This window comes from Lampris incognitus, chromosome 2 (assembly GCF_029633865.1).
Source record: "Lampris incognitus isolate fLamInc1 chromosome 2, fLamInc1.hap2, whole genome shotgun sequence".
NCBI classification, from domain to species: Eukaryota; Metazoa; Chordata; class Actinopteri; order Lampriformes; family Lampridae; genus Lampris; species Lampris incognitus.
Window position 1 is genome coordinate 20,300,427 of NC_079212.1, and position 12,019 is coordinate 20,312,445.

The window sequence follows — 12,019 nt, forward strand, 5'->3', positions numbered from 1 at the left end:
TTTGCAAAATTCCAAAAAGCATTTATGTCGATAGAAATAAAACATTGAAGAAAAAATTACGTTTTACAGAGCTGACCAGGGCAATTTTGAAACCATTGTGCAGCCATAAACCCTTGCCATAACTTGTGCAGTCATTTAGTGCCTCATTACTGTAAATCTGCTACTGCTTTTCTCTGTCCACTTAGCGCCTATTACATATACAAATAAGATTTAAATTGACAGAACTATAAACATACATTAGCTGTATAAAACAGTCAGTGTGCAAAGCACATATACCCGACACATGAAAATCCCATTATGACTCAGAGACAAGAAGGCCAATATGGCTCAAACATCCTTTATTGAAACATGGTCCTAAACAGAAATATTACATAAATACCCATTTAAATACACCGAAAACATAGAAAAATATACCAAAAAAATTCCCTAGTCTGTTGAAATGGCATCACCACATCAAAACAATGTGGTTAGGAAACTAGAAAAACATCCCACTTTTCATATAAATACTGACTTTCAAAAATTGTGTATGTTAAAGTATATGATATCTTTGAGGATTAACTGTATATCTGCACCACTGATTGTCTCTCCTTACCGTCTGTCCCCTGCTTCAGAAACAAATGCACAATTCTAAATAAATACATATTTTCTCCCTCAAAGACACAGTCAAGTGTTAAAATACACAAGTAGGGTTCCCCCTCCCCCCAAAACACATCCAAAAACAAGCTCATCCTGGTTTGCTTAGTGAAAAGTTGTAACAGCAGCAGAGACGCACAGAAGAATGAACAAATTTAACTTCCAACAACCTCACTTCGTAAAACGACATGGAGGATTGAGGTGAACCGGAGGACTATTCTTGTCAAGGGAGCAACGGCTCCTCCTCACTGTGTGCACTCAGGCTCAGATTGTCCAAAGTGCCCACAAAAAGAGATTTGAATGAGTTTACTCCATGTATGTGTAGATGAGGAAGAGGAGACAAGCCACGATGAGGAACATCAAAATCTGAATCTTGATGGGGGCAAGGCGGCGCTCCACCTGCTGTCTCTCCAGTGTCAGGGGACTTGCTGGGATGTCTGGGTACTTGCACTGGATAGGTCGCCCTGCTGCACCCTTGATGGGCCTCCGACGGGTGACACTGGAATACGACAGGATGAGCATATTAAGAAAGCCATTCACACAACTCCAATGGGCCACACGTAATGGTGTCGTAGTACTTCTCAATACAGTCATGCAAAGTTGGAGCACTTCTGGTCAAAGGAATTATTAAACTAACAGAACTTGACCTCTACATTTTACAAAATAAAACATGACGTATTTCTGGAAAATTCATTCCCTTTTGTTTGCATCTGCTGAAAATAAAAAACATTTACTGCAGCCAGCTCTTGCTTTGAGAAATTTCCCCTACTCTTGCAAAGCAAACTCAGAAATAATCTTAGGTTGCCTTGGTTGCATTGCACATTTTAGATTTAACCAGCCTCAGAATTTCACTAATATTAAGCTTTAAGTCTTGAGGATGTGAACGCCACATTCTAAAACCTTCATCTTTCCTTCCTCTAAGTCGTTTGGAGCTGATTTTATGTTCTATATGAACCCCCCCCCCCCCGACACACACACACACACCCCAAATCTCTGCATTCAAAAATGTATAGTTTTGATTTACATTCCTGAAACAGGGCTCAACATTGTAAGTATTACACATAGCCCTTTCAAAAGTTGACCTCGAGGATTTATTGATATTTAGTTGAATTCATTCTTCTTACGACCCCTCCCATACTGGTTTTCACTGGCTTCCACACAAAGCCCAGCACATAATACAGCCAGCGCAGCAGGAAAGGTTTTATTTTCTTAAAAATAACATGCAGCTCAGGTAAAAAACAAAAAAAAAACATATCAAGTCCTATTTAGTTGTTCAAAGTAAACAGTCAACATACAGACCAAAACTAGTCGGTTCATTAAAAATATTTAATGACACATATTAATGGCAGTGTGTTTAACTGTAAAGTTAAATAATGATCAATGGTGTACAGAAAGTATCAACAACAAAATAAGTCTTAGTTAAAATAACTACACAAGACGTTAAAGGGGTTAAAGAATCATGTAGATGCCATTCATGAATGGTGCATGTAGACTGGGCAAGGGGAGTGACCTCATGGGTGATTAGATGAGGGTCAAGGGACCATCCATTATCTGAACCGCTTATCCTGCTCGCGGGGATGCTGGAGCCTATTCCAGCAGGCGGGGAGACACCCTGGACAAGCCACCAGGCTATCAGAGGGCCAACACACACACACACACACACACACACACACCTAGGGACAATTTTTAGTTTGGCCGATTCACCTGACCTACATGTCTTTGGACTGTGGGAGGAAACCGGAGCCCCTGGAGGAAATCTACGCAGACACGGGGAGAACATGCAAACTCCACACAGAGGACGACCTGGGACAACCCACCAATGTTGGACTACCCCGGGGCTCAAACCCAGGACCTTCTTGCTGTGAGGCGACTGCACTAACCACCGCGCCACTGTGCCTCCGGGTCAAGGGTCAGAGGGGGAATATAAAAAAAAAAGGTCAGGAGACACTTGAAATGATACACGGACATATATTTGATTTCATATATATATACATATATATTCATTCATTCATTCATTCATTCATAATAAGCCGCTTCTGAGGGGTCGGGTTGCGGTGGCAGCAAGCCAAGTAGGGCACTCTAGACGTCCCTCTCCCTAGCAACACCCTCTAGCTCCTCCTGGGGGATTCCAAGGCGTTCCCAGGCCAGACTGGACATGTAGTCCCTCCAGCGAGTTCTGGGTCTACCCCGGGGTCTCCTCCCAGTTGGCTGTGCCCAGTAAACCTCCAAAGGAAGGCGCCCAGGAGGCATCCTAATCAGATGCCTGAACCACCTCAACTGGATTCTTTCAACGTGAAGCAGCAGCGGCTCTACTCCAAGCTCCCTGAGGATGTCCGAGCTCCTCACCCTAAGGCTGAGCCCAGAAACCTTAAGGAGGAAATTCATTTCAGCCACTTGTATCCACAATCTCACCCTTTCAGTCACTACCCAAAGCTCATGACAATAGGTGAGGGTTGGAACAAAGATTGACTGATAAATTGAGAGCTTTGCCTCCTGGCTCAGCTCCCTTCACCACAATGGTCCAGTACAACGTCCGCATTACTGCTGATGCTACACCAATCCACTTGTCAATCTCCCGCTCCATCCTACCCTCACTCGTGAACAAGACCCCAAGATACTTGAACTCCTTCACTTGAGGCAACAACTCCTCCCCAACCCGGAGAGAGCAATCCACCATTGTCCGGTAGAGAACCATGGCCTGCAAACCGCCCCAGTGCACGCTGGAGGTCACGTTCTGATGAAGCCAACAAAACCACATCATCACACTCCTGACCTTGGCTGCGCCTTGAGATCCTGTCCATGAATATCGCAAACAGAATCGGAGACAAGGGACAACCTTGGCGGAGTCTGACACCCACTGAAAATGTGTTCGACTTTGTGCCAAGGATGCGGACACAGCTCTCACTTTGGTTATACAAGGACTGGATGGCTTGTAGCAACTGCCCCGGTACCCCATACTCCCACAGTACCCCCCACAGAGTGCCCCGGGGTACACGGTCATAAGCCTTCTCCAAGTCCACAAAACACGTGTAGACTGGCTGGTCAAACTCCCATGCCCCCTCAGCACTTCCGCAAGGGTAAGGAGTTGTTCCGTTGTTCCACGGCCAGGATAGAGTCCACATTATTCCTCCTGAATCCGAGGTTCGACAATTGGTCGGAGCCTCCTTTCGAACACCCTATAGTAGACTTTCCCAGGGAGGCTGAGCAATGTGATGCCCCGATAATTGGAGCACACCCAACCGGTCCCCTTTTTGAATATGAGAACCAGCACCCCAGTCTGCCACTCCACAGGTACTGTCCCTAACCCCGACACAACACTTGGTTGACACTGAAGAGGCGTGTCAACCAAAACAGCCCAACAATGTCCAGAGCCTTCAGCATCTCAGGCGAATCTCATCCACACCTGGCACCTTGCCACCGAGGAGCTTTTTAACTACCTCAGAGACCTCTGCCGGGGATATGGGTGGGGCTTCCCTTGAGTCTTCAGACTCTACCTCCTCCACTGAGGACATGTTGGCCGGGTTCAGGAGCTCCTCAAAGTGTTCTTTCCGCCACTCAACAACATCCCCAGTCCAGGTCAATAGTTCCCCTCCCCGCCTGAACACAGCCTGAGTCAAGCCCTGCTTCCCCTTCCTGAGTCGGTTTGCCAGAACTTCCTTGAGGCCAACCGAAAGTCCTCCTCTATAGCCTCAGCGAACTCCTCCCACACCTGAGTTTTTGCTTCCACGAGCGCCAACCCTTCCGGCCTCCTGGTATATATATATATAATGTGTGTATAATTTGCTTTCATGCATTTATTTGTGTTAAATTGTCTAGTGAGTAGTTGGATCCAAGTGGCAGAGTAATGGTCAGTTGTGTTTCTTGCCATCCTCAGCCTTTTCCTCCACATCTTGACATTTTAAAATCAGTCTGCAGCACATTGATCTGAAATGATTTCCAGCCATCGAGACTGACTAATCTTTAGTACTCTGACTTTCATGATGAAATAGAAATTTTCATAGGAATTGTTCCATCTAACTGATAACAGACCATTGTTGTATTGTGTTCTAGACTCCTCTTGTGCCAGTTTAACTATACTGCTTCTGTACATCTATGAGAGATTTTTCTTGGTCTTTCACATCTTGCCATAACTTGGGCTGTTATGTCAAGCTCCATTTCTTAATAAGCTTTTTAAACCGCTGACGTCGCTACCTGGAGGCATTTGGAGTGTTTTATAACCCTCTCCTAAATTTATAAACGCTGATTATATTTAATTCTTTAGATAGCTGCATAGAGATGGCAATGGTTATTATTGAAACCTAAGAAAACAACATTTTAAGTCTGATAGATTAAAAACATAGGAGGTGATTTGAGTGAAGATTCACCCTTGGTAGTAACTAAGGTTCTAACAAGTAATTCACCTTTTCTGAGTCTGAGTCTTGTAATAAATCCCCTCAGAAGGATACCCACATTTTTTTTACACATGCCATGTTTGCTTTTGTTAAATATCTTCAGTCTGTGATGAATGCAAATAAATTGCAATCATGCATCAAATTTTATGACTATCTGAAGTTTAACTTTGTAGCATGTAGACTTCGAGACAGCTTCTGTAATTGTAAAACACTTTTTCCCCTCTTTTTCTCCCCAATTGTACCCGTCCAATTACCCCACTCTACCGAGCTGTCCCAGTCACTGCTCCACCCCCTCTGCCGATCCAGGGAGGGCTGCAGACTACTACCACATGCTTCCTCCGATACATGTGGAGTCGCCAGCCGCTTCTTTTCACCTGACAGTGAGGAGTTTCGCCAGGGGGGACGTAGCGCATGGGAGGATCACGCTATCCCCCCCCCCCAGTTCCCCCCATACAGGTGCCCCGACCAACCAGAGGAGGCGCTAGTACAGCGACCAGGACACACCCACATCCAGCTTCCCACCCGCAGACATGGCCAATTGTGTCTGTAGGGACGCCCGACCAAGCCGGAGGTAACATGGGGATTCGAACCAGCGATCCCCATATTGGTAAGTAATGGAATAGACCGCTACACCACCCGGACGCCCCCTATTGTAAAACAATTTTGACCATGAGTACCTTATCTAGTGCATACAAACATGTCAGGTTTGACGAACTTCCTACAACAGGCCGAAAATGCATTGGAAACAAGTGAAACCATGTGTCATGTTTATAAAAAGAGATTTCAAGACTAAACATGATATCCAAATGTCTTGTTGAGCTGGGAATCTTTCAGTGCTATACTTTTTGCAAGTGTTTGCTGTGTACAACACGAGCTATCAACCGGTCTCTGCACCAGTGCAAAATTCCTGTATATTTTTGTACTTGGCTGAAAAAAGACAAAAAAAAAAACCTTTCGAAAACCCCAAAAGAAGGGTGAATATTTTGTGTCTCCTCTACTTTAGCATTCTGGGTGTTGTACTTACGTGATGCCAGTCGGCGAGGGAGTGGTGTCTGGAAACATTTCCTTAAGAACATCTGTCTCAGGCTCTTCCGGAAGCTAGAAAATAAAAAAGCATCAATTATTAAAAAACAACAGACAAAACAGAAAAAAAGATACTTTCCATGTGCCAGTTACCAGTGTATGACAGAGAAAGGAAGTCCAGTCACCTCAGTGGAGAAAAAACAGATTGATAAATTGTGAGCTTAAGTACAGCTCTTGTGCAAGACTGTGCATGAATCACGACAGACAACGTTGAAAATACAAGTCTGTGCCATACTTTCTAACCTTTCACCAGAAGGGTTACTTAATTTTGTAGATGCACAGGTGACATTTTAATTTTCTGGCTTGGATTCAGTGTGGTTTAAAAAATTGCTTTCACAATAATGAAAGTCATATCAACCACTTCACATGTGCATCCTGTAGACTTTGCACGCACCCTAAAAAAGTGATTAAATTAAAGGAAACAAAGTGAGTGAGAAGAAGCATGTGCCGGCATTTCCACTTGGGAAGGGTTGGCCTTGGGAATCCTGTGCAGAAACTGATTCTTGGTGGTGTGTCTATAGTCCTTTGGCATGTTAAGCTGAGAAAACGAGACAACAGCCATGAATTTCACATGTGGAAAATCCCCAAAAAAAATGAAATAAAAAATCCCATGACATGATAAAAATCACATTGGCAATGTGTGGGAAATGTGCTTTGCACCTGGTAAATGTGTGGTTTTGGAACACTGTCATGTGACAAAGTACCTCCATGCAATGTAACATGTGGAACCAATAGAACATTTTTATGTTAACGTGCCCTGAACACGTGCCCCACACTTGATAACATCCAGTACACGTGTGAACCATGTGTACTTGAATCGAAAATTCATGTTTTTTTTCTGTTAGGGTTGATGATACATTTTCCCCCCTTTTTCCTCCCCAACTGTATCTGTCCAATTACCCCACTCTTCTGAGCTGTCCTGGTTGCTGCTCCACCCCCTCTGCTGATCTGGGGAGGGCTGCAGACTACCACATGCCTCCTGTGATACATCGACTCGCCAGTCACTTCTTTTCACCTGACAGTGAGGAGTTTCACCAGCGAGATGTAGCGTGTGGCAGGATCATGCTATCCCCCCCCCAGCACAGGCACCCCGGCTGACCAGAGGGGGCGCTAGTGCAGTGACCAGGACACATACCTACATCCGGCTTCCCACCCACAGACACGACCAACTGTTTGTAGGGACGCCCGACCAAGCCGGAGGTAACACGGGGATTTGAACCGGCGAGCCCTGTGTTGGTAGGCAACGGAAAAGCCCACCACGCCACCAGGATGCCCTGTTAATGATACATCTTTGGTGTACAGTATCTCCTCAGTACCAGACAACATAGCCTGAGCCATGTGAAGCTAAGTAATGACCACCAAAATTTAGACTGAGTAAATATGGCGGAGGTGTGAGAGCATCACTGACCCTGCTGGGTAGTTTGGTGCCCTTATTCCAGCTACTCTTTGTGACTGTATCAGAGGAGGGAAGGTTCCGACGCTCCATCTGTTGTTACAGCAAAAAGGTGCATTACTCAACTCAGTGCTTCAGCCGTTACAACACCGACTGAGATGCAATGATGGGCTAAAATTATTTTCAAACTCTAGACAGTGGGCCCCAAATACTAGTATGAGAATGACTTCCCTTCTCCACCATCTTGACGATGCTGAAATGTGAAGAGGAGCAAGTAGAGGAGTCCAGTATCACTGATGAAACTGCAACAGATGGAGCCTGTGGAGGTTAAGTTTAATACACAAGTCATCATTGGAAACCGAACGAAAAAGCCACTCGCCATCGAATCCTTACACCAATGGAAGATGTACAACAGTGTTCTCATATAGTTTGATGTAGTTTGTAATACATCAGACTGGCTGTGTTAGCTTTGGCCCCAGGATCCATTTTTACAAGGGTGTGAACTGTTTACTGCTGAGCTGACAGTACACCAGCCACAATGGCTGCTACGCCTTGTTTGTAGTCCCATAAAATCAGTGTCAACAGGTCTATTTCAATCTGCCCCCTACATCCAACTACATGACAATACCGTTATTGGCTGTCTGTCCAACAGAATCACCAGTGTCATCACGTTTCAAATGGATAAAATATGTAATGACTTAACGGAGAACATTCAAAGACTTCAGCTTTAACAGTAATTGAGGCTTAGAAGAGAGGGTGAAGTGGGTTCAGCATACCCCCGATCCTAATCCAGTAGGCTGATCTGCAAATAAGGTGCTACTAAGCTGAGTGGGAATCTGTGGGCGGTGAGTCTGACCCCGCTCTGATGATGACTCCACCACATTCCCTGCATTCCTCATGGGCCTCTGTTCCCACTGTTCAGAAGAATGAGCACGCTACGGGAGAGCCACGGCAATCCCATCAAACACATAACACATGTCAGTTACACAAGGTGGGGGGGGGGACCTGATCATGGGATTGTGTGTACATTTACAATGTTGGATTTACCAATCTTGAAGAGGGTAAGAAGCATTTATTGTAATAATCAGCATTCTGAAATTGCCATTTTCTCTGTGAAAAACAACAAACATCAATCTGATAAACGCTACTCAACATCTCCAAACTAAAAACTGCAGTTACACTATGACCACAGAGAGGCGCTGCAGGTACAGTTTTTCTTTCGTTTACAAAGCATTTCTGAGCAAATACAGTGGGGATTGGGAGGTTAACCTATAATTTCAACAAGTAAAACGAATACCACAGATTTGAGCACATTTCTGACCATTTATCAGCATACGTCAATATCGTAGAGGATACCTCACTCACCTGGTTGCTGTCCTGGTGGACCTTTTCCAATTGGGATTCTGTTTCTTCTTCCACTAACTCTGAACCTGGACAAGTCGAACAGAAAATAGCACAATGTAAACGCTGGTGATTATCTAAAGTATCATCTGCAAAGACATCACAAGTACATTTACGATCCCACCTGACTCTTCTTCTTCTTCCTCCTCCTCTTCTTCCTCTTCTTCACTGTCGGAGTACAGGGCGGCATCACCTGTACCGTTCAGTGTGGGTTTGGTGTCGGACTGAAGCAGCTTCTTAAGCCTCCTCTCATACAGTGCTCTGGTGGAGTCTAGCACAGGAACAAACAGCCTTCAGCTTACACCGAGTCACTTTATTACATGACCGCTTGTGTTATTCATTTCAGATGGCAATACAGGAGGAACAGGCCTGCTATTCACATAAATGGACGTTGTGCATTGGGATACAATTAAGAAGCAGAAAAAAAATCTAACTTGCATCAGTAACTACATCAATGTTTGAATTTGATATGGCCAAATTTTTCTGCTCAGTTTTGGAACCAGATGTAATGTCTTTGCAGATGGTACTGCAGATAGTTTTATAAGTGACATCTGGTAAGAATGTTTTGCATTGGAGAAGTCTTATTTCATTTCAACTGAGAAAGTCCTAAACATCACCCCTCCGACCTTTACAAAAATTTGGAATACTGTAAATGCTGAAAGTGTGGACATTGCTGTCTGTACTGTAATACAAAGTGCTGTACTGCAGCTTGAATTTTTAACACAACCATGCAGTCCAGAGAACATGTGCATCATTCTTAAAATAACAGTAAAAATGAAGTTTAAGACAACATATTGTGAAAATCCTCACCAACAATGGGTCCAGTTTTCACCCCATGTTTGAGAAGCATGGCCTTGAGTCCATCATCAGTCAGTCTACTTGGGTCTGGCATCTGTGGATGATGCGTGGCCTTGAGTCCATCATCATCATCAGTCAGTCTACCTGGGTCCGGCATCTGTGGATCCTTCTCTTGTCCCGTTTCCTGAGGTAAACAATAAATGACCACATATCATAATAGAGCCCTGCTCACCACAGGGTATTAAGCAAGAGAAATGCCAATGGTTAAAAGGGCACATGGAGGCTATAGGTGCAGCTGGTGTTTAAGGGCTGGCTCCCACACAGTTATGTTCCTTCGTGATCCACACACACACACACACACACAACTGACACAAAATACAGAGTCGGGGGGGGGGGGCTACATCCCACATTACAAGAACAACTTTAGACGGAGTTCAGTCGGCCTCAGCACTGCATTCAGCTCCTTGCAGAAATAAATTACCCTGACAGGTGTGAAGAGTATGCAACAGTGATGGAGAGGCAACCCCCCCCCCACACACACACACACACACACACACACACACACAAAAACGTCCCACATGTAAGTCTATACCAGGCATACAGCCAGTGGGGTAGTAGTCAACGATACCACATGGCAGTGAGTGACCCAGATTGAACTGTACCCACCCCCAACGCAGGCTTGTGGCCAACTTTACAGCTGCTGACCTTGCAGGATATCAGTTCAGTTCAAATGTGTTCACAGCAGCTGCAAAGGCCATCACCTTGGAATTGTGTGCTCGGTTACTACCGTCTAACACGGCATCATCCATAACGCACACGTGGTAGTACACCAAGTTTTTTTTTAAATGTAAAAAAACTATCAAGTCAAAGTCATTTAAAGGCCAAGTTTCAGCCTACTTTTGCAAGCGTATCAAGTATTCAACAAGTTTAAAAGTACAAACTGAAGCGTTATACGAGTACAGCAACGGTCAAATAAAACAACACTCGATTATTTATTTTTTTTTGTTTCAAAGAGCCATGCTAAGCATAAGTTCCCAGGAAACAAACTTTGTAGTTGCTAGTTCTTAACCAGACCAAAATGTTTGCAAAAGGAAAATGGTGAAATCACCGTGGCCATTTCAACCATTTTGTTGGGGCTATCAGATTGGTAAGGACCATCACATGGCTCTCACTGGATTGGTGCGCTGCAGCAAGAAAGCGTCATTTTTTAAACTCAGCACTGCGAGCGAATTAAAACAATTGTGGCAGTAATGCAACGTCAGGGATGCAAGCTGCGGGTTAAAAAAATCAAAGAAGAAGAAAAACGGTAAACATTCAACTGGATATACGCCACAGTCGGTTGTAAATTCACACTTACGACGACATCGTGCACCGGCTCCTCTTCGTCGCTGGAGAAATCGGCCTCGCTTTTCGGATTGATGTGTTTCAGATACAACTCAACGTACACCTCCTTTTTGCTCTCACCAGGTGGCAAAGTGACGTTGTGGGCGATCAGGTCCGACTTGAGTCTGGATTTGGAAATTGAGTTGGGTCCTCTACGAACACCGGCATGTCACTCCCCGGATTACTCCAAAATAACCTGCCGTAACTTTACCTGGAGTGCCGTTGAGCAAAGCTTTATTTGTTTCTTGCGGTGGTTTCAGTGGAGAAAGCCTGAGGTCACATGCAGCTGCCAGAGAAACACGGTCGTCTTCTTATAGGACTCACAACGACTGACCTGGGAACAGCTGCTGCAACGAGCTCTGATTGACAGCTGAGCTGCGAGCACAATGGCGCTGAAGAGCCAGGCGGTGCATGCGCCTCTCAAATACATCGTTTTATTTGTATGGGCCCTGAATTACAAATCAGCCTCACATTACGTTCTTTATTATTCAAATAAACATTTGTTAGAGAGTGTTAGGTGACTGTAAAACCCTCGAGAAAAAATTGTATATATTTTACGTTTTTTTAAGTATACTTAAGAACAAAAAAAGTATTATTTGGGGAACTGAAATGTACTTATATACTTTTACATTCTTCTTTGGGACAGAAATATACAAGTGTAAAAGTGAAAGTAAAGTTTAAGTACGCTGTTCTTAATTTTACCATTTTGCAAGTATGACAAATGTAAAATAAAAATACAATTTGCTCGTTTCTAGTTTAAAACATGCAAACTAAAAGTGCGCTGAAGTAAACCTCTGTTTGTTTGTTTTTCAAAGGGAGCTCTCTGGCACCGAATAGTCCTCTGTATCCAACAGATACACACAACAGAATAAATGTCAGTGCTGTACAACGCCCCCCCCGCCCCCGTACTCAGACCCTACATTCAGATGAGGAAAAA

General features: G+C 44.3%; 1 protein-coding gene across 1 annotated transcript; it reads right to left on the reverse strand.

Moving 5' to 3' along the window:
• Positions 1–332: 332 nt before the first annotated feature.
• On the reverse strand, positions 333–11,381 carry lemd1 (LEM domain containing 1). The gene is given in 7 exon segments (XM_056274935.1): positions 333–1,132; positions 6,049–6,122; positions 8,866–8,930; positions 9,026–9,172; positions 9,712–9,883; positions 11,057–11,217; positions 11,220–11,381. Coding segments are annotated over 7 exon segments (843 nt in total). The 5' UTR covers positions 11,251–11,381; the 3' UTR covers positions 333–939.
• Positions 11,382–12,019: the final 638 nt, after the last annotated feature.